Genomic DNA, 24,983 nt, shown 5'->3' with positions numbered 1-24,983 from the left:
AACTGAGTCCCAGAAGGAGGAGAGGGCACAGGTTTGGGACAGAGATGAACAGGAGCTTGATTTTGGACTTGCTGGATTCGGAGGCCCTCAGGCTCTGCCAGAGGAGTTGAACATTCTGAGCGTGGTGCTCAGGTCTGGTGCTCAGGGGTCACTTAGGGCTGCCACGAAAAGGCTTGAAAGTTAAGGGTATAAGGACCAAGGGTGAAGCCTTAGGAGCCCGAGCTTAGCCAGGGTGGGCGTGAAGGACAAAGAGAGGGCCCGAGGAACATTGGCCTCTGGTGGGGGGAAGGGGGGGGTGCAGGGTGGACGAGGAAGCGAAGTTACGTGGAGAGGAGGTAGGAGAAGGCAGAGCTGGAGACGCCTGGGCAGTGGCCGGGAGGACAGAAGAGCAGGTGAGGCCAGGGAGCCAGGCGTGCTGGGTGCATGGGGTAGGGGTGCCGCAGAGCCTCAGCGTCCCAGAGCGATCCTTGCCGTCGGGGTGCCGCGGCCCGAAGGGACAGGTCAGGTGGGAACGTATGGCCTAAGGAGGTCTGCGAGTTCAGGCTCCTCGTCCCCTCCTGCGGCATCTCGTCCAGTTTGCAAGGCGAGCCCTGCCTGACCCGTGGGGTGCCCAGGGTTAGGGTGGGAGAGCTCCCCAAGGGCTTCAGATCCTCAGCTCGCCGCGCCCGACCGCGGAGTGGCTGGGGGGGAGGGGTGCGGGGCGGGGGTCGTGGCGGGCGCCCCGCCCGCAGAGTCCGGGCCTTGTCTCTGAGGCGGCCCGGGCTCTGCGTGCGCCGCGCCGCGCTGCTTGGCAGACAGTGAGACCGCCCGGGACACACCCACAGATTTGGAGCCTTAGAGAAAGTTGGGGAACTTGACTTTGCCAGATAGCGCCACCGCACGACGCCTCGGGATCCATCGCTGGCCCCCGGCCGCGTGCTGCCGAGCCCCTCGTGGCCCCGCGCGGGCGCAGACTTGGGCTCGGGAGAAGGGGCGGTGCTCCGCCGGGGGTCCGAGACGGGCGGGCGCCCCGGCCAATGGGCGTCGCCGCCTCCCCGCGGTCCCGCCCCCGGAGCCCGGGTCCCGAGCGCGCGAGCCTGGCGGGTCAGAAGCGGCTGGCGGACGCGCGGTGCGGGCGCTCCGGCGGTGCCCGGCGGCGCCCACGCGGCTGCCCCGCGCCTAGCGCGGCCCGGGTAGGCGACGTCGGGGCCGGGTCGGCCCGGCCATGCCGCTGGAGACGCAGGACGCGCTGTATGTGGCGCTGGAGCTGGCCATCGCCGCGCTGTCAGTGGCGGGCAATGTGCTGGTGTGCGTCGCGGTGGGCACGTCGAGCGCGCTGCAGACGCCCACCAACTACTTCCTGGTGTCCCTGGCGGCGGCCGACGTGGCCGTGGGGCTGTTCGCCATCCCGTTTGCCATCACCATCAGCCTGGGCTTCTGCACCGACTTCCACAGCTGCCTCTTCCTCGCATGCTTCGTGCTCGTGCTCACGCAGAGCTCCATCTTCAGCCTCTTGGCCGTGGCCGTCGACAGGTACCTGGCCATCCGCGTCCCGCTCAGGTGAGGCGCGCGGCGTCCCCGACACCGGGGCCCCGTCGGAGTCCCGGAAAGCACTGCGCGCTCCAGGCCCAGGTTGCTGGCCGAAACGCGGCGGGGCGCTCCGACTTCGGGTTCCCAGCCTAGAGGGACACGTGCGCCGGGCTGCCCAGACCCTCTTGGTGCCTGAGACAGGACCCTGGAGGCCGCTGCGCCCCTGGATGCGCACGTGTTTTTAGGGGGCCCCGCGTAGGGACAGCGCTAGGAGTTCTGGGGAGTGTGGTCCCCGGTCGCCGGCCCGCGGTGGAAACTCCGGGGAAAGCGCCACCCCAGCGGGCTGGTGGGGCACGGGCGCATGAGGTTTGGTGATCGTATCTCCTCCTCTGTGGCGATAACTGTTTCCTCTCACTCGTCACCCGCTGCCGACCCAGGGCGGGGCCCCTAGACTGTTTCCTTCCACCCCTCATCTGCAGTCCAGAGCAGCGGGCAGACACGACCCTGTGCGTGCTGGAGGTCCGGGAGGCTGGGGCGGTTCCAGGGGACAGCTCTGAACACTGGGGCTTTGCACTGTCAGAATGGACACGACTCGAGACCCAAGTTCTGAATGTACCTGCCACAAAATGCGGGCGGGGGGTGGGGTGCGGTTGGGGAAGGACCCAATTAACTCTAGGGAACACTAGGAGCATCTGTGCCTGCATGCTAAATGGGGACTCAAATCACCTCCGTACACTTTAAAAGTCAAAGTGCTGCCCCGTTGGCCAGCACGAACAGCCTGAGAGCTGCATGCCCCTTGTGTAACCTTGTTTACCCTCCACTGCCCTGTCCCAGCAGGGCGGGGAAGTGCCACCCGGATTTCAGAAAACTGGAAAACTTAAGGGTGGTCTCTTTCACCCAGTGAGAAAATGTAGGGTTCAGGGGATGAAGCCCCAGGTGTAGCTGATGATCAGGTTCAAAGCTGAGCATCTGAGGGGCACCTGGGTGGCTCAGTGGTTAAGCATCCGACTTCGGCTCAGGTCATGATCTCCCGGTCCTAGTCCACGTCCAGCTCTGCTGACAGCTCGGAGCCTGGAGCCTGCTTCAGATTCTGTGTCCCTCCTCTCTCTCTGCCCCTTCCTCGCTCACGCTCTGTCTCCTGTCTCTCACAAAGAAATAGATGTTAAAAATGTTTTTAATAAAAAATTAAAAAGGTGAGCACTTGAGGGCAAGAGTATCAGGGAACCTTAGGGCTTATTAAAATTATTTTCTGTCTTCTGTGCCTGGGCCTCTTAGGCATTTCTGCGTTAGGTGAGCTTGGGATCTCTTTGGGTTGGAGCTGAGAAAGGAAACTGAGTCACAGGAGTAGGCGGGAAGGGAAGGAATTTATTGAGGCAGTTGATATTAAACTTTTATCTTTCCATTCTTGCAGTGATTCCAGAGGGTAGGTACCTGCCTCTTGTAGATGAGGGGGTGGTGCCCCTGGGAGATGAGAGTCTTGCTCAGGATGGTGCGTCTGGAGTGAGTGTCAGAGCCAGGACTTGAACTCAGAGTTGGCACCATATTCCCACTGTGCCCTCAGGCTGCCTTGCAGGGTTGTGTGTGGTGTCAGTGTTTGGGATGTGGGCAGAAAGCGGAGTGCTGTTTCTGGAAGCAGATCCTGCCTGCAGTAAATTGGTGGTTGTAAGGGATATGTGTTTGAAGGAATTGACCAGGAGAATGTTCCTAGAAGCCTCTTTAGCAGGCAGACATGTTGAGCCTGCCTGTTGTGGGTTGTGTCCTGGGTCCCTGGTTGTGCTCCTGGGAACAGGAAGCTCCTGCTTGGCCGGGCTGTGAGCCCAATCTGCATGTCTGGGCCTTTCCGTGTACTGCTGCCCTTGGCATCTGACCAGGGGGCCTCATGCATCCCATCAGGTGTGAAAGAGCCCAGGGATTTCCGGGACTTGGGGCCGCACGGCATAGTCTCTTAGGAGTCACCTTTCTGCCTCTTGGTCTTCATGTTGGTTACTTGATGGCCTTTGGGACTGTTTGTGTCCAGCAGGCAGTCACAAGCCCCCAGCTCACCGGGAGGTACTGGAAGGATCCCCTCTGCCCCATGGAGCCGGAAGCTCCATAGGAGTTTCAATCTGTTAGTTCTCGTCCTGGTGTTGGGTGGGGTCTTAGAAAAAAAATGGGTGTGGGTGTGTTAAGGGGAAAGAAATGTGACTCACAAGCCCCTAACTTCTGTGCATTTGCCAGAGGAGGGAGGGTGAGATGTGGAAGGACGGGAAGAATGGTCAGTGGAGGGGTGCAAGGGCTCATGCCTTTGCCTGCCCACGGGAGTTCAGAGGTCTGGAAGAGGTGTGTGCGAGCAGCCCTAACTCCCAGCCCCAGGAAGGGCACCTGTCCCTGGCACCGACCCCCCACCCTCAAGGGCTGAAGAGGCTCCTGAGTGCTCCTGAGGGCTGTTGCCCGGGCCGGTCGGTCTTCAGCCGTGAGCGCTTCCTGCTTCTGGGGAGTATGACACCCCACCCCCAGCAGGCTGAGATGCAGATTACAGGGCCCTCCCGGATCCTCCTGAGTCAGAATCTGTGGGGTGGGGCATGGCGGGGGGATTCCAGTTATCGGTATCTTTAACTGAGGAACTGGCAAGTCCTTGGACCAGTTCACGGGTGGGGGAGGGGGGCTCCAAAGGCATCCGTGCCCCAGGGCTCTGAGTGGGAGGCCAGAGCGGTTGGCTATAAGCGCGGCTCAAGGCCGCGGAGACCGTAGCCCCCACCTGCCACCCGGTTGCCAAGGCGTTTAGTAACATTGGGGAGATCACAGTGCAGAGAGAAAGGGGAGCCCCAAGGTGATGCCAGGCACAGAAATGACAACTTTGGCTGAACTTGAAAAGGAGGAGTGTCTGCTCACACCAGGCACTGTCCCTGGTCTTCAGAGTGAGGGGTGTCTACAAACAGAATCTAGTTCAGGTCCACGCAGTTCTGAGGCTGGCCCTGGCAGAGGGTCCCCCCCACACCCGTGCAGAGTTGGGGGGCAGCACACGCAGCAGAGCTGGGAGTGGAGGCTCCCTTGCTGCTGGGGGTGGGGGCGTGCCTGGGGGGAAGGGGAGGAGGGAGGAGGTGGGAGCCTGTCGGGGTGGGGTGAAGGGGGGGAGGAGGGGGAGGTGGGAGCCTTCAGGGATGGGGGTGGGGAGGGATGGGGGATGGGGGTGGGGGGCATGCCGAAGGGGAGGGGAGGGGCCGTGTCTGCCCACAGCTGCTCCCCACCCCCCTCACTTCACCCTCAGTCCACTTCACCTGGCAGGAGTACTTCCTCCCCCCTAATCTGCTCTGGTTCCCCTTCGTGCCACACCCCCAGTTGAGCTGTGTGGCAGGGTGACTGTGGGACTCGCTTCTGTCTGGGGGCGTGCCCTGCCTTGCTCCTGGACTCAGTGTCCGGTGGTGTTGAGTCTCCAGTCGGCCGAAGGCCAGCTGTTTCCCCAGTGCAGCTGAAGGAGGGTGTTTTCCGGGGAGTGTTTTGTTGGCTGGATTGGTCCTCTGAATGGAAGAGGGTGTGTCTGTCTGTTCTGTCCATGGACCCTGACCCTGTCACCCTCCCTGTTCCCTTTGCTACATGGAGGCTTTAAAGTTCTTGTTCCAACATGGCGGGTCTGTGAGGTAGGGACTGACATCTTAGCAAGACTGCCTGGGGTGACATGTGTCCTCCACTGAGGCTCCCTTAGCTGTAGGGTAGGGGTTGGCAGGGGTTTTGGAGTGTTCTTACAAAAATTTTTTTCTTTTTCTTTTTTTTAAAGTTTATTTTGAGAGAACAAGCGAGCAGAAGAGGGGCAGAGAGAGAGAATCTCAAGCAGGCTCTGTGCTGTCTCGGGGCTCGAACTCATGATCTGTGAGATCATGACCTGAGCTGAAATCAAGAGTTGGATGCTTAACTGACTGAGCCACCCAGATGCCCCCCCTTTTTTCTTTTTTATAATTTTTTTTTAACGTTTATTCATTTTTGAGAGAGAGACAGAGCATGAGCAGGGGAGGGGCAGAGAGCGAGGGAGACACAGAATCTGAAACAGGCTCCAGGCCCTGAGCTGTCAGCACAGAGCCTGATGCGGGGCTCAAACCCACAAACTGTGAGATCATGACCTGAGCCAAAGGCAGACGCTTAACCAACTCAGCCACCCAGGCACCCTGCCCCTTTTCTTTTTAACATTGTACAAATCCCATATGATAAAATTCATCTTTAGTGCTGTTTTGAAGTAAAGCTAGGAAAGATTTTCAGGTCTGGGTCGCATCCCTCCGGCCATCCCAAGGACACTCCTTGGGAAGTCCTCTGTCTTGTGCATCAGTGTCCTCTTTCTCTTCCAGACCATCCCCATTGTAGTGGGTTGCATGGTGGCTCCCCCGAATGACGTCCGTGTTCCAATCCCTGGAACCTGTGAATATCACCTTATGTGGGAAAGCAATGAATGTTCCCTTACGCGGATCTTGGGAGGAAGAGTTTATCCTGGATTAGCTATCTGGTGGCCCCTAGATGCCATCACATCCTTGGAACTAGACTCGCAGAGAAGAAGGAGGAGGCCGCGTGAAGATGGAGGCAGAGATGCGGGGTGGGGGTGGGGGGACAGCCACCAGGAGCTGGGAGTGGGGCGGATTGTGCCCTAGAGGCTTGGGCGGGGCTTCCGGCCCCTAGAGCTGTGAGGGGCCACATCTGTGCAGGCCTGTGTGGCCCTCCGCAGTAAGCTGCTCCCATGAGCCATCCTCCCACTGCCTCCCCTGCGTCGCCCTGCGGTGCCTCCATTCTGGTCGAACCTAAAGGTCACTTCCGGGCCCCATCGCACACGTGCTCTCAGTAGCTCCGGGTCAGCTCCGCGGGGAGGGGGGCGTGGAGTCCACCCGGCCCCCCCACTGCTGTTCTCCAGAATGCTGCCAGAGAGGAGGGTTTGAGCCTCACATCGGATCCCATCAGTCCCCTGCTTAACCCGGGCCTCAGGATCCTGTGCTGACTGGCTTCTGCCCACCCGCCTCTCGCCCCTTCCCGCCTCACCCACACAGCCCCACCGGGCCGGGCTCTTTCCCCAGCTGGTCTTTGTGCTGCCTCTCACCTCCTCGCCTGCAGAGGCTTCGCCTGGCCCCTGAGCTTGTCTATCACTGACTCTCCCTAAAGTACATCTTTCCTTGGTCGTGAGTTGTAGTCCCTTTCTGCCCCGAGCAGGAGCTCTGTGACCCCTGGGAGGGGCTTGTTCTTGAATTCCCGCCCCAGCCCTGGCATGCTGCCTGGCATGGGGTAGGCGCCCATATTTTGGGGGACTGTGTGAGTACTGGGTGAAGAGCTTGTGCTGGGGGACGCTGGCACAGTGTTGGGCGGGGGGACAGTCTGAGATGGCCGATGCAGGCAAGGGGCAGAGCTCCCTGGTAAAAGGATGTCAGAAAAAAGATGGTCCAGAAGTTTTAATCAAGGAAGGCGGGGGACACCATCTTCTGACAGGCTGTCACAGGCCTGAGGGAGAACGGGGAGGAGTGGCCTTTGGAGAACCAGCAGGTGCTGTGGGTGAGGGCCGGCCAGGGGACAGCAGGTTTGAGTCAGTCCTACGGCCATCCTGTTACCCACACAAGGGAGCGTGGCTCTCAGAACTGGAAAAAGTCACCTAGGACTTGGGTGCCCCTCTGCTGTTATAACCCCCCACTGTGAGTGACACTCCTCAGCCCCGAGCCAGCACATTAAACCGGCAGCAGATGCGACAGTTGCTGGAGTCTGAGCCCATGTCCAGAAGTACTAGTGGGAAGTTCCAGCCTGGCCCAGGGCTCGTTCCTGGGTGGGTTAGTTCCTTGCCGGCACAAGCGTCTGGTCTGGTCTGGTCAGTAAGGCCCACAAGAGCTGTCTCAGAACCAGGGTGATCCAGTCTGGAGGTGAGGTACCTGGAGGTCCTGTCCCCTCACTGGGGGTAGCATCCAACCAGCTGGACAGTCATCCAGGAGCATCTGGGAGCCATAGGGCAGCCTCTGAGGACTCAGGATTGTGGGCAAGAGCACCTGAAGGGTCGGGGAAGGAGGGTCCACCTGGCCATCTGAGGCCAGCCATGGCCTGGAGCTCCCGTGCAGATCAGGCCACAGCCTGCGCCACTCTGTGTGTGTCTGGAAGGGACATGGCCCTGACTTAGTGTTTTAGCAGCATTTCCATGGAATTCCAAAAAGCATGGGTGGTTTGCTCCTCTGATCATATGGCGAATGAGTGTGTGCAAAGGGACAGAGGTTACCGACATTTTCATAGGACAGGCAATCTGTGCTCCTTCCTCTGTGACTTCACGCATGGGGTCTCCAGCCTCATGGGCCCTCCCCGCCACGCACTCGCAGGACCCAGTCTCCACATCACACACTCTTTTGTTCTGTCTGCTTGTGAGCACAGCATGGACATACATATGCTACAGGGACAGACACGAGGACGTAGGTCCTCAGCTACTCCAGACATCAGAATTTTTAATATTGTGGACAGCAGCCACTCAGAAGGCTTTTCTGCACATCTGGCCCTACACGTGCCTGATCTCCTGTAACCCTTACAACTCTTAGGGGGGCAAACTCTGTTACTTTCCTCGCTTCACAGATGAAGAAATCAAGGCTCAGAGGGTTATGATCAGCCCAGGGTCACACAGCTGCCACAGCGGTGTATTGTGTCTTTCTGGGAGCCCTTAAGCCAGCATGCGAGCGGCTGAAGGGAAAGTACCATGGTCGTCCAAGAACAGGCGAGGGGTCCCTTCTAGCAGTGGGTGGATGGGGACACCAGCAACTTGTGATTGGGACTCTATAGACGTTGTGCAGGACAAAGAAGATTGTAGCTAGGCAGTAATGTGGCCGAATGAGGGAGAAGAAAGCTGTACGTTGGCCCTCGTGCGTGAAACGGCACAGAACTGACGGTGGCGAGGACCTATAGAGGATCTCCTGCCTGCCTCCTTACTCCTCAGATGGTGAAACGGAGGCCTGGCCTTTCCTAATGCTCGAGTTCCTTACTGACCCTTCAGGACTTGGGCTCCGGACATCGTTACTCTCCCCAAGGGCATCAACAGGTTGTGCTCTTGATCTCTGAGGCTGACAGGCTGATGAGACGCTGCCTTGGGCAGCCAGAACTTGATGGCTGGTAGCAAATGTGCCTTCGTTGAAAGAATTCAAGTTGAGAGGCTCCGTGGTGGCCCTCTAACACGTCCTGGGCCGAAGGAGGGGGAGTGCTTTTCCTCGAGGGCTGAAGCTGGGGTTTTGTATGGGGGTGAGTGGGAAGAAGAGAATTTTGAGCTGAGCTGGAGCCACATGCAAAAGTCTCCCCTCCCTCGGCCCTCACCAGACCATTTCTGTTGGCATCTCTTCCGAGGGTCACTACCCTCTGGGTGACACCTGGGTCTGTGCTGCCATCTTTAAATAGAATCTGTTGACTCTCTCCCAGGTCACGGGAGGGCCACACGCCCTCTTTCCCACCCTGGTCCTCCCAGTTTTTTGTTACATGTGGATATTTTTCTGGGGATCATATTTCAGCCCTGATTTCTAATTCCATCAGTTGTAGGCAAGATCTGTTAATTGTCAAGAAACACGAGGAAAAGTAAACCACCAGCAGGCCCCCGCGCCCCCGTGTCTCTCCGCCTCCCACTGGCTTTCAGCACCCTGCCTACCCAGTGGAGGTTTTACTTTCGAAAAGGTAATTCATGCTGTTGTGAAGAAACCAAGTGTTTTACAAAATGACGAACTGTGGAAAGTCAGTTTCCATCTCTGATCTGCGGTTTCCCAAATTGCCCATCAGCGGTAACCGCTGTTTCTTGTGCCTTTTCCTACAAGAATGCTACACTGGACACATTCAGACTATAGGAGTACTTTTACATTATCGAGGTTAATGCCATTTGCATTTTATTCTGTAACTGTGATAACGTTTCCTGAACCCTGTGGAGAGTTTCTGAAAACTGGAAACCGATGAACGGCATTTCGAATGTCTGACTTGTGGATTTATTCCACCCCAGAGCAGAGCAGAACGATTGGACTAGGGCATGCACTCCCATCGCTGAACTCTGCGTCCCCAGGACGCGGTGTCAGTGGCCAGGTCAGATGAATTCTATTTTTTAGATGCTATCTGCTGCTCAAAACTACCCCCCACTGTAGTTGGCTTCATGTTTAGATGGTGAGTTACCCACCTGGAAATTAAGAGAAAGTTCCAGGAAGAACATGGCTTCCCAGATCCTTAGGATGATCTGACTTCTTCATCATCCCCATTGCTGGGTGACCTAACGGGCCCTCTCGGCGTGCCATACGATGGTCCTGTGGTGTCTTCCTGTACTCTGGGAGTTGTTCTGCTGTTCCCCACGTTCCATGTTTTCTTCCCTCTTTCTGGGATTCCATATTTGTTTGTCTGTATACATACCCGTAGGTGACTTTTTCCAGACATGGGAGATAAATGTTCTGGGGTCTTCTATGCCAATGGTGTTTTTATTTCTCACGTGTCACAGGTAGTGTGACTGGATGCCGTTCAGAAGTGTAAACGCATTGCTGCAACGCCCAGTGGTGCCCAAGAAGTCTCATGTGTGGTGATTCCTATTTGTAACCTGTACTTCCTCTCTGGAAGCCATTGGGACCACTTGCCTTTGCTTGGTGTTCTGGAGGCTGGGTCTGAATACTGACCTTCAGTTTTTCTCCTTCACTGGGGGTGAAACGTCCTGGTGAACCTTCCCAATCTGAAGACTTAGGTCTGTCTTTAGTTCTAAGATTCTGATAAAGAATATTTTTTTGATCCTTTTCTTATCTCCCTTTTCTCTGTTCTTCTGGGATTCTTTTTTTTTTTTTCTTTCAGTTTTTTATTTATTTTGAGACATAGAGTGTATGTGTGGGGAATGGGCAGAGAGAGAGGGAGACAGAGAATCCCACGAACCATGAGATCACGACCTGAGCTGAAATCAAGAGTCAGACGCGTAACCAACTGAGCCACCCAGGCGTCCCTCCTTCTGGGATTCGTAACTGATGCATGGAGACTTTTTCTCCTTGACTGATCTTTGTCTCTTAAAAGTTCTCTTAGATATGACTTTCCAATAGTTTAACTTTTTATTCTCCTCTGGAAGAATTCTTTGACTTTTCCTCCCTAGTTACCCTATTTTTTAATTTTATTTTAGCATTCATATTTTTACGTTTGAGGTGAAAACTTTTTGAGTCGGTTTTGAAAAAAACCTCTTTTGGATCCATGAGGTTCAGACAACTTCACAAAGTGTATATAATTGAAACTTCCTCCCATCCCCTCCTCCATCACAAGGTCTCAAGCTGCAGTTTGGGGAGAGAGTGGAGAGTGAGGGGTCAGTGCTCCATGGGAGATAGGGGACAACAGTAGGGCCAGTGAGGCAGCCCACAGCTGGTCCACAGGCAGTCTTCCCCTTGATTCCTGCTTGTCTTTAAAGCCCCTTCTGGCACCTGCTCTCTGCTGGCCTGGAGCTTCTCCCCTGGCCATCTGTTTCTTTTTCTTTTCTTTAAAAATTTTTTTTAATGTTTATTTATTTTTGAGAGAGAGTGAGCAATCAGGGGAGGGGCAGAGAGGGAGGGAGACACAGAATCGGAAGCTCCAGGCTCTGAGCTGTCAGCCCACCGTGGGGCTCGAACCCACAAACTGCGAGATCATGACCTGAGCTGCAGTCAGACGCTTAACTGACTGAGCCACCCAGGTGCCCTGCCCCTGCTTTTTTAAAAACATTTTTTAATTTTTTTTTTAAATTTTTTTTTGAGGCAGAGACAGCATGAGTGGGGAAGGGGTAGAGAGTGAGGGAGACACAGAATCCGAAGCAGGCTCCAGGCTCTGAGCTGTTAGCACAGAGCCTGATGCGGGGCTCAAACCCATGAACTGTGAGATCATGACCTCAGCTGACGTCGGACGCTTAACCGACTGAGCCACCCAGGCATCCCATTTTTTAAACATTTTTAAAATTTATTTTTATTTTTTTATTGGCCATCTCTCTTTCTGATGTAGGGCTACACAGACCCCATCCTGACGACCTATCTGCCTTCTGGTTTCTAGAAACTCCTCAAAATCTCTGGTTTGCTGATGTTCCCCTCTGCTTCCATTTTTAGGAATTTTAGGTTATGAATTTATTTCCTTTTGTACTTCTCTACTGTCATTTAAGTGGGATTTTCTGAGAAGTGACAATTAAGTGGGACCTGGAGAGCCAATGTAGGATTTTAATCAGGAGTTTGACATGGTCAGGTTTGCATTATAAAACAGGCACTGTGGCGGACAGCAAGGGGGAAGGGCAGGAGGGGTCGAGAGTACATAGGGTTGCCAGTTGTCATCAAGGTGTGAAGGAAGAAAGCATGGCCAGGGCCATGAGGCCATGTTGTTGGAGGAAGAGTCAAGATATTTGATATGCATAAACTCTGTTTTGTTTTGTTTTTTAACATTTATTTATTTGTTTGTTTGTTTGTTTATTTTGAGACAGAGACAGAGCATGAATGGGGGAGGGTCGGAGAGAGAGGGAGACACAGAATCTGAAACAGGCTCCAGGCTCTGAGCAGTCAGCACAGAGCCCAACGCGGGGCTCGAACTCAGGGACCGCGAGATCGTGACCTGAGCCGAAGTTGGACACCCAACCGACTGAGCCACCCAGGCGCCCCGATATGAGTAAACTCTGAATGTCTGCACCAGGGGAGGTTGATGTCTGATGCCAGCCAAAGGGTCTGACAGAGTTCGGGGCAGAGGGGCCATCAGTGAAGCTACACAGCCCAGAGACGAGGACAGGAAAGAACCCTAAGAACCAAATATGGGCCCTGGGACCACAGTCAGCGAACAAGGACCAAAGACGTGGCTCCTCAGGGCCAGGCAGGGTGGGACTTAGGGTGTGAAATAAGCAGTCAGCCTGTGTGATTGCCCATTGTGTCTGTATGGACACCACAAGTTGAGTGAGGTGTTGTGACTACAGGCTGGGGTCTTTGGGGACAGGCTTAAGAGGACTTGCTGACTTGGTTGGATGTTAGGCATGAGGGAAGCGGGAGGAGTCCAAGGTGACTCCTGAGATTCCTGGGCAGCCAGGTGGCACCGTCCCCCCAACCACGGGGGCTTTGGGAAGGCGTTGCGTGGGTTATGGTTAAGGTGCCTGCAGGTTGAGCAATAACAGTAGGTGGTTGAGTTTGGAGCTTAGAGAGTCTGGGCTGGGTGGTCCTTCCACCTGGCTCTGGACACACGTCTGCCTGCTTCCTGGGAGCCCAGCAATGTTCTTACTCCCAGCCTCGTGCATGGCAGCCTCTTGGTCTGCAGCCTCCTTCCGTCCACTAAACATATTCAGGCTTCTTTCCCCTCTCTGAGCCTCACCTTCTTTGGTTTACTGCCTGTTTTGCTCCGGTCCTACCACCCACAAACTTCCAGGAGCAGCTTTTTGTATATGACGTCTTGATTTCCACTGCTAATTTCTTTTTTTTTTTTTTTTTTTTTTTTTTTAAATTTTTTTTCAACGTTTATTTATTTTTGGGACAGAGAGAGACACAGCATGAACGGGGGAGGGGCAGAGACAGAGGGAGACACAGAATCGGAAACAGGCTCCAGGCTCCGAGCCATCCGCCCAGAGCCCGACGCGGGGCTCGAACTCACGGACCGCGAGATCGTGACCTGGCTGAAGTCGGACGCTTAACCGACTGCGCCACCCAGGCGCCCCTCCACTGCTAATTTCAATACCACTGCCAAACCTGCTGGTTTTTGGGTTTTTTTTTTAATTAAAAAGTTTAAGTCAATTAATTTTTACTTAAGGGATTTTATATGTGATTCCTTCCACTGCCAATCACCTTAGTTCCTCCAAAGTCAGAATTCTAACCTCCAAAATAGCCCTTTTAGAATGAACTTTTGTTCAATCCACAGCTGTCCCTGTCAGTCCATAATTCTTGGCTTGGGCTTCTTTGATCTCCATTTGAATACGGACATCATTCACAACTTCCCCTCCTGTAATCTTTGGGATCCACTTTCTTTAGGGTCACATGTAGGTTCAGAGTAGATGGATCTGTCTGGTTCTCAACTGCAGACACCCTCTAAACACAAATAATTTCCAATCCTATTCACCCCTACACTGTCATGCCCTTGAGCTGTACAGATTGTTGGTACATGCCAATACCTGAGATTTCAAAAATGTGACTGGTAGGGGGTGCCTGGGTGGCTCAGTCAGTTAAACATCTGACTTTGGTTCAGGTCATGATCTCGCGGTTTGTGAGTTCGAGCCCCACATCGGGCTCTGTGCTGACAGCTCAGAGCCTGGAGCCTGGAGCCTGCTTCAGATTCTGTGTCTCCCTCTTTCTTTGCCCCTCCTGCGCTCACACTATGTCTCTCTCAAAAATTAAAAAAAAATAAAAAATTTTAAAATGTGCTGTTAGATCTTTCATAATTTTAGATGATCGAGGTCCTGGAGTTCTTTCCCTCAGATCTAACACACAGTTCTGTGAATAAAGGAAACCACATGTATGCTCTAGAGGCATTTCCAGTGATGTAGGTCTGCAGAATAAATCCCCTTGGGATAGACCTCAACTGCTTTATTTTTTCTAACGTAGAGAATTATAAAGCTTTATTGAAAGACATTAAAGAATAGGTCCTGTCAGGGCACCTGGGTGGCTCAGTTGGTTAAGTGTCCCCCTTCGGCTCAGGTCATGATCTTGCAGCTCATGGGTTCCAGCCCTGCGTTGGACTGTGTGCTGACAGCTCAGAGCCTGGAGCCTGCTCTGAATTCTGTGTCTCCCTTCCTCTCTGCCCCTCCCCCGCTCTCTCTCTCTCTCTCTCTCTCTCTCTCTCTCTCTCTCTCTCAAAAATAAACATTTAAAAAAAAATTTAAAAAGAACAGGTCCTGTCATTTACACTTCTGAAATCAGTCCCCAATCACTTCTCTTTGGTCTTGTCTCTACCTCTACCCTGTTCCAGGAAAATCCTGTCTGGTCTCTCTGCATCCGTGCTCACCCTTTTAGCCCATTCTTCATATAACAGCAGTCTTTCTAAAATGAAAACCTGATGGCACCTCCTTTTGTTTGTGTAATATTCCCAGTGCTTTAGGATAAGGGCCCAGCTCTCTTAACGTTATGTCTGTCTCAGCCCATCACACGAGAGGGCAAGCGATCTCAGTGTGTCCCATTATTGGGTTGCTAAATCTCATCACTGGGTTACACCTGTGTCTGCCGGGGCTTCGTCACTGTAAGGGTTTGTTTTCATAGCCCGGGTTCATTGAGGATTCTTGCCTGAGTACGTTATTACCATGTAAAATGGTAATTTTCTTTCTTTTCATTCCTTCCAACTTTATTGGTTGGCGTTCTTCATAAAGAAGAGTTTTGCCTTTTCTCTGCTCTTCCTTAAATTATTTTTTTTTAATCTCAGTATGGACTTACGGAATATTATTTTCATTCAACGTGTTATCATCCATTTGTGTTTTTCATTTTGAGGCCCAGAATTGGCCAGTGGGAGCCCGTTCAAATTCACTTCTGCAAGCGTTCTCATCAGTTTTGTGAGCACTTCCTTACTTCCTGCCACAGAAAGGTTTTTCAAGCTCACATTTTATTTTCCACCTTTAGATCAGCCATTTTTCCAAGGAGCCCGGTTTCCTTTTCAGTGGAGAATGGTATGGGTCCGTGTGCTCATTGCTACTGGAGCGTCATTTTTTCTAGGCCCTCACAATGAACAGAACTAGGAGATTTTCTTTTTTTTTTTTAATAATGAGTTGAAGAACTCTTGCTTACAGTAGAACGCCACCTAATTAACGAGTAGGAATGCTTGAGTTAAGTCATCATTTGGCAACAATCATAGTAATAACCCGTTCAGGCAAGAATCATCAATAGGTGCTAAAACTCATTGGTGAAAGTCTGATGAGAAGCAAGATATTTAAAGTCTCGGGATATCTATTACAAGATATCTACTAATTACAAAGGGAAAAATAGTTACAGTGGAGAAATCTGGCAGACACCATGATAACCAGGTGATCCAAGTTGACATCATCGGTAATGGGACACATCGATAATACATGCCTCCTGATGTCTTCTGATGGTTTGTGTATTCAGAGGCCGATGCTTTTGACAAATAATGTTGTATCTGAAGCAGTGTGTTTTAACCCTAGCCATGGGAGAGGAGACAAGGTATTTTTTTATTCTCTTGTTCGGTGTCAGGCAGGGGCCGTTTCTCTTAGGGACTCTTACTTCACTTGAAAATCAGAGTCTGGAGCCCAGCAACCATGATCTGTCCCTGGGTCACACCCGATACGTGAAACCGAAATAGGAGACTCACCAAAAAACAGCCTCAAAGATGAACTCTGGGAGACCTGGTCCTGGTCTCCATCTTTTAATCTCAGTGGGTTTAATCGCTATCAGACCATTCTGGACTGTCTCCTTGCCATAGTAAGCTGGTGGGGAAAACTTTCTTTTCTGCCACCCATACTCATCGTCCGTTGTTCTTGGGCGACTGAGAAGGACACCTGGCTTCCTTTCTGACCACCTTTACGTGTGGCAGTGGTCTCAGTTCAGGCCCCAGTCAGGTCCACCGCTGGGATTCAGACACGTCTGAACTTGTTAGAGTAGAGGAGAATCCCCTCCCCATCCCTGCCAGGAGCCGGAGTAGCTGAGGGCCCCAGCCTCATCAGAAGAGCACAGCCTGAGGGTAAGCTCTGGTGACCATAGCCTGTTATCTGCTGGGTAGGCAGGCACTGTCCTTTTGTCAGCCTGCCCCGTACACTAGAGCCAGGACCATCCCAGACCGTGACCACGGGGACAAGGCAGATGGCCCTCAATACATTTTCCGTAAATGGTAAATGAGAGACTTTCTTCCCACTCCCAGACCTGAAGTTCATATAAACAGAACCAAATAGCATCTCTTCTTTCTGTGTAAGAATGGTTTTATCTGTTCTTCAAATGTTTCATAGAATTCATTTGTGGAGTCATCCGGGTCTTAAGTTTTCTTTATGGGAAGGTTTTTGGCTATGTATTCTATTTCTTTGCTAGATACAGTGCTATTCAAATTCTCTTTCTGTCCATGACAACTTGAAAACAGAATTTTTTTATGTTTATTTATTTTTGAGATAGAGACAGAGTACGAGTGGGGGAGGGACAGAGAGGTGGGGGGAGGGAGGGAGACACAGAATCTGAAGCAGTCTCCAGGCTCTGAGCTGTTAGCGCAGAGTCTGACACGGGGGCTCGAACCCACAAACTGTGAGATCATGACCTGAGCTAAAGCCAGACGCTCAACTGACTGAGCCACCCAGGTGCCCCTTTAATTTTTTTTTTTTTTTTTTTTTATGTTTCTGTCCATGACAACTTTTTTTTTTTTTTTAATTTTTTTTTTCAATTTTATTTATTTTGGGGACAGAGAGAGACAGAGCATGAACGGGGGAGGGGCAGAGAGAGAGGGAGACACAGAATCGGAAACAGGCTCCAGGCTCTGAGCCATCAGCCCAGAGCCCGACGCGGGGCTCGAACTCCCGGACCGCGAGATCGTGACCTGGCTGAAGTCGGACGCTTAACCGACTGCGCCACCCAGGCGCCCCCATGACAACTTTTTAAAAACCTTTTTAGTTTGGTACCATGAGAAATCTGAAAAACAGAAGCAACTACTCAGCGTAAAGATTTCCCTCTTTTACAGACGGCCTCTTGTGAACTAGAAGCTGAAGCTCAAGGCTGTTCACATGCTCCCCCCGCCCCGTGCCTTGTTTTGTTTAGAGCTACCAAGTGGGTGTTAAAACACGTAATATGTGATTAAGAAGCCAGAGTTCTGTTCTCTTCTTATAAATTCAGGCTTCTATTCAGCACTTGTGTGCCAGGCCCATTATTGGTGTTTTGGATTCAACAGTGAACGAAACAGGCTTGCCATTGCGCACGCTTCCGCGGGAGGAGACAGAAAACAGGGCTTCGTGGGAGGTATTTGGGGAGGGGTGCCGTGGGAACCCGGAGGTGCCCGGGGAGCACAGCAGTGGACTTCGGTCCACACTGGTCTGCTTCTGTGCGAATTCCCGCAGCGTGAGCTCCGGTACGTGTCACGGGTGAAGAGGGAAGCGTGCTGGCTCAGGGCACACTGCCTTGGTTCATCTATGGATTCTTCCAGGAAAAAGGAGTTGGGATGGGGGAGTAGTCTCGTGGTTCAGCAGAAGACGAAAAAGCCCTCCGTTTGACTGCTGTGTCGCAGGAGCCCCTGTGGGCTCCCAGGAACGGGGAGGAATAAAAAAACAAACGGTGCCTGTATCTGGGCCTGCTTCCTCAGAAAGCCACATCCCAGCCTGTGGTCCTGGCGTGGCTGGCCGCCCTGCCCACCGTGCCCCACTTCATCACAGCCCCTCGGCTCACAACAGCTCTTTCATCTGCATTGTCTGGGCACTTACTGACCTCGCTCTCATTAAAGTTTCGCCAGAATTTCTACTAGATTTTTGGGTTGCATTTTAATATTCATTGTGGCAGCCTCTAGCTCCGCTGAACTGCCTGCCCAGGTGATCCGAGTTAAGTTGTCTAGTTAGGAAATTGTGTAGGTTTTTAGGGGTCTGCCCTAAGCCCGTTTTTACAGGAAGTCCTGTCATTACTCGTGTGAGAATATGAGGTTTTCTAAAACTGGATTATTTACACGCTTTAAAGCAGAAATGTTCGTCTTACAGAGGAGTACAATTTGTGAGCCAAACAGAATATAAAGAAAAAAGTCCCTAAGCAAACAGGAAACGATTCAAGAAACAGCAGCAGAACTCATATGCATTCACTTAACAGATCTGTATTCGTAAAGTGTTCTGAACACATTATATCTGCTGAAGGTCCCAGCAGCATGGAAGGTAGTTTCCACAGACACTTTTATCCTCATTTTTTCTTTTTTAAAGATCTTTATTAAAAAAATTTTTTTTAATATTTATTTTCTTTTTGAGAGAGACAGAGACAGGGCAAGCAGGGAAGGGGCACAGAGAGAGGGAGACACAGAATCCTAAGTAGACTCCAGGCTCCATGCTGTCAGCACAGAGCCTGATATGGGGCTTGAACTCACAAACCATGAGATCGTGACCTGAGCCCAAGTCAGACACTTAACTGGCTGAGCCATCCAGGCACCCCCCTCCAATTTTTTTTAATGTTTATTTTTGAGGGTGGGGGGTGCAGAGAGCAAGGTAGACAATCCAAAGCAGGCTCCAGGCTCCAGGCTCTGAGCTGTCAACAGAGAGCCCAACACGGGGCTCAAACCCACAAACCATGAGATTATGACCTGAGCTGAAGTTGGACACTTAACCGACTTAACCAACACTCAAGCCACCCAGGCACCCCTAAAGCTTTTATTTTTAAGTAAGCTCTACACCCGACATGGGGCTCGAACTCAGGACCCAGAGATCAAGAGCCACACGCTCTGGTGACTAAGCGAGCCAGTTGCCCCAGTGTCATTTTTTGATGCCAGAGCACAGATGCTACACAGCCCCCGGGCCACTGCCCAGGGCAGCTGCCCTCGGGCATGTGCTGAACTAGGAGCTCCTGAGAGCTGGGCACTCTGATCTCAGACCAAGAAGGTGGCCTGATTTGAGCCAAGGCTGCAGAGCCAGAGAGGGAGGAGACCCTGCCCCAGAAATAGGCCAGCACTTGTTATGCGGCACTTGGCGATTCCTCTTTCGTTATGTAACCTCAGCGTCCACACTGTTCCCTTTGTTGATTCCCCCCATGTGACTGTTTTCCTATCAATCTCCTTAGCTAATGAGCCCCTTCTATGGAGAGCGGGTGGATCACAGCACCGCTTCGTGCACAGCAGTGCATTTCCCAGAACGTGGACTTGCCCAGAACACCCTTTTTTTGTGGGATACAAGTGTTCCTGCTTGTTTGGAATAATAAAGCTGCTTATGCTTCCTTTATTCATCTCTTCATCGCCTTTTATTTACACCTCCTGTGTTTGGGGCAGACGTCCGGCTCTGCGGTCCTTACTGCTGTGTTCGGGCCCTCCGTGGCAGAGCAGAGACCAGCATAGGGGCAGATGCAGGAAAACACTTGGCCCCTGCCTTTCAGGAATGTTTTGGGGACATACACATACACATACACACACACACACACACACACACACACACACACACACACACATGAGGAGCCACTGGTGTATAAGGAGCAAAGCATGAAATCTGCAAGCAAGAGGTGGGGCCAAGGAAGGAGGCCAGCATTTAGGAAAGGGATGGGGGCCCAGATGGAAGGAAATGAGAAGACAGGGCAGGAGGCTGCTAGAGCCTTCGTGAATGCCAGAGACCCCGGAGGTCATCCCTTCCAGCATCCTGCCCAGTGCAGGGACACCTGTCTGCTTTCTCCAACATCTCTATCTCCCACCTGGGCCCAGGCACAGGCCTCATGGATACTGTTGTGCCATTATAGGTACTGGAGCCCCAGCGCCAAAATTGCTTTCATTTCTGGAGCCCACGCTGCTCCTGTGGGCCTGGCTGTGTCCTCCGACAGAATACAGGAAGTCTCTTTGCTGCCTTTTAAGGACTGCTTCCCAAGAAAGTAGCAGGGCCCCCATCCTTCAAGTCTTTAATTCCCACGTGGCTGGCTCCACAGGGGAAGCTCCCTGGACCCAGCGAGCAGCTCTGGCAGGGGAGAAGGTGAAGCAGCAGACCCACGGCTGGCTGCACCCATGGTGGGCCTGTGGCTGAGGGACCAGTGGAGGCGGGAGCTGGGATCTGTGGAGGGGTTGTATGTTCCCGAGCAGGAAAACGACTCCCTTTGGCAAAATTGGAGTCAGATTTGTTTGAGTTTGTGTCCTGACTGCAGTCAGGGGCAGAGGCCAATCACGTAACCTCTCAGAGCCTCAATGTCTGCATCTGTAAACAGGAGAGAGAGCAGCCCTGACCTCGGAGGCCTGGTCTGAGTGGGATGGGTCGGGCGGGCTGTGCGGAGGCGGCGCTTAGACAGCAGAGGCTCCGTGTTACTGCGGTTCTGTACGGCTGGGGGAGGGGGCCTGTAGGTACAAGTCTCCAAAACCTAGCGTTGGCTCGTGTGGTTCAAAGGCTGCCAGAATGTTCCCATTCTATCTACCAGTTGGGAGGAAGTGAGGAAGGAAGACCTGTCTTAGATTAAGTGGGAATGATGGGGCGCCTGGGTGGCCCAGTTGGTTAAGCATCTGATCTCACGGTTTGTGAGTTTGAGCCCATCAGGCTCTCTGCTGTCAGCATGCAGCCGACTTTGGATCCTCTTTCTCCCTCTCTCTCTGCCCCTCCCCAACTTGTGCTCGCTCTCTCTCTCTCTCTCTCTCTCAAATAAATAAATGTTTTTAAAAAGACAGGAACGATAAACTTTTTTTTTCTACTTTCGAGTTTCAAGTGCCATTGGCATATTAAAGATGAAAAGGGAGACGTGGCTTCAGTGTCAGCTTTAGCCAAGTATTTAGCCCAGCCAATTAACAATAATTCAGTTAATTTTTTTTTTATATTTTGTTTATTTATTTTGAGAGAGGCAGAGAGAATTCCAAGCAGATTCTGCACTATTAGCACAGAGCCCGAGGTGGGGCTCAAAGTCACAAACTGTGAAATCATGACCTGAGCTGAAACCAAGAGTCAGACACTTAACCAACTGAGCCACCCAGGCACCCCTAATTGTTAATTCTCAACCCCACAATGCTCTCTACATTCCCTGGCTGACTAGACCCAAAGTCCCACCTCGCCTTCCCAAGCACTGTGCTCTCTGGGTCACCACCGCACCCCTATTTCTTTGACCTCTTCTCTGAACGTTCCCTTGGCCACCTGGCCTTGACCCAGATCTGCATCCCCAAGGACACGGTTTCCCCTATTTCTGCTTACACCTAGACCTCAGGTGGGGACTTGGGCTTGAGCTCTTTCTCTTGGTTCTCTCCACTCTCCTTTCCAGGGTAGACATGGAATTTTGGTGTTGCCAATGTCCAGACACACTGCCCCTGTCCTCTCCTCGCCCTGCTGCCACCCCCCCTGCTCCCCTTATTCGTGCCAACCGTACCACCCACCCGCACCCTGGTCTCAAGTCTTTGGTCTCCTCAGTCTTTCTCGCTCTCCTTTGGTCTCCCGATTCCATGATGCAGCCTGTACCTCATCAACAACAGTTGTTGTACCACGGTTAACCACTGTTAAAGCCACAGTGGCCACCATCCGGCCACATTTTTTTTTGTTTAAAAAAAATTTGTTTCAGTGTTTGTTTATTTTTGAGACAGAGAGAGACAGAGCATGAGCAGGGGAGGGGCAGCGAGAAAGGGAGACACAGGATCTGAAGCAGGCTCCAGGTTCTGAGCTGTCAGCACAGAGCCCGATGTGGGGCTCAAACTCGTCAACTGTGAGATCACGGCCTGAGCTGAAGTCAGATGCTCAACCGACTGAGCCACCCAGGTGCCCCCCGCCGCACTCTCTTTGCCACATTTTTCTAGTGAGCTCCCACTTCCACTCCCGAGACCACTCAAGGGCCCTAGCCATGCCCTCACCCTTAGGGAGTGAATTTTCTTCCCGAGCATCTGAGGGGACAGCAGCTCTCAAAAGGGCTGCTGCCCCTGCCTTTTGACCACCCAGCCCTCCCCTCCTGCGCTATCCCTGTTGTCCTTACTTGAGCCACAGCAGAGAAGTGTCCCTTCACATGTGCACTGGACCCACACCCTCCAACCTCCTCAGGTTCGTAGCTCCCTAATAATCTTGCCTTTTCCCTCCATCTTCTCTCTCTACTGACTGTCTTCATCAGGATACTGACATCCACTGTTCTCTTGATGTTCATCTCCTTGCAACCCATCTTCCCTTCTTCCCTTCATTCTTCCCTAAAACTCAGTCTCCATACCATGAGCTTTATAAAACATAAGTTAGTACCGTTCTCACTTAAAAGCCTTCAACAGCTTCCCAAGGCATTTGGAATATCAAAATCGAGTTTCCTTCCCATGGCCTGTGGCTGGCCCTGCCCGATCTTCGGTCACTCACATTTCCTTTTGCTTCTTTAGGAAAGTGAAATCCTTTCCTGTCCGAAAGCCTTATTCCATTCTCTCTGCCTGGAATGCTCTTCTCCCCACTCTTCAAATTTTATACTCCTTTGAAACCTTTAGCTCTGCTTAAGAAGCCTTCCCTGACATCCTATGTCCACAGTCTTCCTGTTTTTCTCTTATCTGCAGCCTATTCATTTTGGTTGGGCCAAACTCATTCTAATTTGTAATTACACATCTGCGTGTTTACTTGTTTACTTTCTGTCTCTTTCGTTAGCTTTACAACCCACGAGGGCTATGATTATGTTTCCAGTGACAGCAGAGTGCTTGGTACAAAGAAAGAACTCTGCATGAAATAACAGGGAAGAGAGGCTGTGTTTGGGGGTTCACAAAGTGGTGACCAGCTGCTCCCCTGATGGAATCTTCTGCTTCTCCTTATCTAAGCCAATTTAGCATAAAAGTAGTTTGTCACAGGCGTCTGGGTGGCTCAGCCAGTTGAGCGTCCGACTCTTGATTCTGGCTCAGGTCATGGTTTCACAGTTTTGTGCGTTCAAGCCCCACGCAAGGCTCTGTGCTGGAGGTGTAGAGCCTGCTTGGGATTCTCTCTCTAGTCCTCTCTCTGCCCCTCCCCTGCTTGCGCTCTCTCTGAAAAATAAACATTTATAAAAAAGGTAGTTTTTCAAATTTGCAGCATCCAGCAGCTTTGTGAATTCCAGTTTTGTTTTGAACTCTAGTGGGAAGCCACCCCATGATCCCTCCATGTACAGAATACTCGGTGTCTAATATTGCTTTAAAAAACGTCAAGTACAACAGCAGTGTCATATGGTGCAAGGAACACAGGCTTGAGAGTCCTGACCTAGCTTTGCTCTTTGGTTCTCATATTGCTTTTGTCACTCACAGACTTTGTATCTGTTTCCTCATTTGTAAAACGAGAGAACTTTGATTAGAAGAGAGAAGAGTCCCTTCCAGTTCGTATGCTTTGGGCTGCAGGTTACCAGTAGCTTCAGAAATCAACATTTAATGATCTCTTAACTAGAACGTGGAGCCATAGCCGTGATGGTTCTGGGGTTTCTTTCCTTCTGCTTTGCCATTTGCTTTGTCTCCAGGCCAGCCCGCGTGGTCATAAGATAGTTGCTGTAGCTGTAGGCACCACAGCCTCCCGTAAGAGCATCAAGAGCAGAAAGGGATGGGCATGGGGAAGGGCTCTCCTCATGGGTCTCCCTCCTTTCATCAAGAAGTAAACATCCTTCCGATTCTGTGTCTCCCTCTCTCTCTGCCCCTCCCCCGTTCATGCTCTGTCTCTCTCTGTCCCAAAAATAAATTAAAAAAAAAAAAAAAAAAAAAAGAAGTAAACATCCTTCCCGGAAGTACCCTCGCAGACTTCCTTTTGTCTCATTGACCGAACCACCTCATTTATCCCCCCTAGGCCATCACCTACAACAGGATTTGCTTAGCCAATATACAGTTCATCCCGGCTCAGGACTAGCCTATATTCAACAGTACTTGATTAAATACAGTTGAGTCCTGTGAACAACAAAAGAGAACAGGCAGGACTGTTGATCTCTGAGGACCTGCCTCATAAATCTAAATTCCTGTGATTCTAAGTGCCTGGCTTTTAGGGAGGCTGCCTTGTTATCCTGCAGAGACTAATAGCTTCTCTGGTGAGGTAATGGACAGGAATAACATTTTTGTAAGGAATGGCTGTACATTCCTGAATGAGGAAGGGAACAGAAAGGGTTTAGAAATAGATGGATTTCTTGGCTAAGGAAAATTCAGTGAGCAACTGAGCCCAGCAGGTCGTTTGTAGTAAAGGCCCCACAACTGAGCTGCCAGTTGCTGAGAGCTGCCCTTCTTGGGAGCAGAAAAGATTAGGGATCATGGTCACTTACCAGTCAAGGTCTCTGTTAACTTCCTCAACAAACAGTACTGGTTCTCCTGACTGTCCAGGCCACAGCATCAGGTATTCCTAAGTAGAATCTTCTTTTAAACCGATTTGACAACAAATCAGATAGGTATTCATAATGGCCATATAATTAAGAACCCACTATATATGTCAAACACCGTGCTAGGTCCTGGGATACCAATACAAAGGGACAAGGTCCTAGTCCTCAGGAGGTTGACATTCTAGTTGAGGGGAAAACATACATAACAGATAAACAAGCTGTATGCCAGGTGTGTGTCTGGGGCCAGAGAGTGGGAGTGGCCACGTCACCCTGAGAGGTGATCAGGACAGGAGGTGAGCCTTGAAATAGGAACAGGTGTTTCATCGGTGTTGCGAGCAGCATGGGCCAGGAGGGAGCCGCTGGCTAGGAATGGCAGGCACTAGGTAGGTGGGGCTGAGGCCTGGAGGGTTCTGTGGGTCATGCTGAGAAGTATAGGCTTTATACTGCAGGCACAGGAAATTGGACACTTCCCGTAGACAGGTCTTAAGGTAATGTGTATCGAATTAGCTCCCCATTTTCTTCCTAGAGGTTAAGGAAGGATTTTCTTTCATTTCCTCAATACATTACATTGAATACATATTATTGATCAATTATTAATAGCCAACTTTATAGCTTTGCTGTTAACCATATGTGGACTAGTTCATGGCAGAATGTCTACATTGTGTATTGTGATTTCTCGCAATTTTAAGTAAGATTTTAAAGGTTTAAAATTACTAAGAG

The 24,983-nt window shown here is 51.6% G+C and overlaps 1 protein-coding gene and 1 non-coding gene across 2 annotated transcripts in view; one reads left to right on the top strand and one right to left on the bottom strand.

The window, feature by feature from the left end:
• The first annotated feature begins 1,081 nt into the window (after positions 1 to 1,081).
• ADORA2B (adenosine A2b receptor) overlaps positions 1,082 to 24,983 on the top strand; it is a 26,169-nt gene continuing 2,267 nt past the window's right edge. Inside the window, exon 1 of the mRNA XM_043583232.1 lies at positions 1,082 to 1,539. Within this exon, the coding sequence (XP_043439167.1) occupies positions 1,205 to 1,539 (335 nt within the window). The 5' untranslated portion in view covers positions 1,082 to 1,204. The remainder of the gene's footprint in view (positions 1,540 to 24,983) is intronic.
• Positions 13,840 to 13,969, bottom strand: LOC122486232. Its single transcript, XR_006298081.1, has one exon. It is a non-coding gene; the product is annotated as a small nucleolar RNA SNORA18 (small nucleolar RNA).

Source organism: Prionailurus bengalensis, chromosome E1 (genome assembly GCF_016509475.1).
Source record: "Prionailurus bengalensis isolate Pbe53 chromosome E1, Fcat_Pben_1.1_paternal_pri, whole genome shotgun sequence".
Lineage (NCBI taxonomy): Eukaryota > Metazoa > Chordata > Mammalia > Carnivora > Felidae > Prionailurus > Prionailurus bengalensis.
Note: the sequence above shows the minus strand (reverse complement) of the source record. Positions and strands in the feature narration are given on the sequence as shown.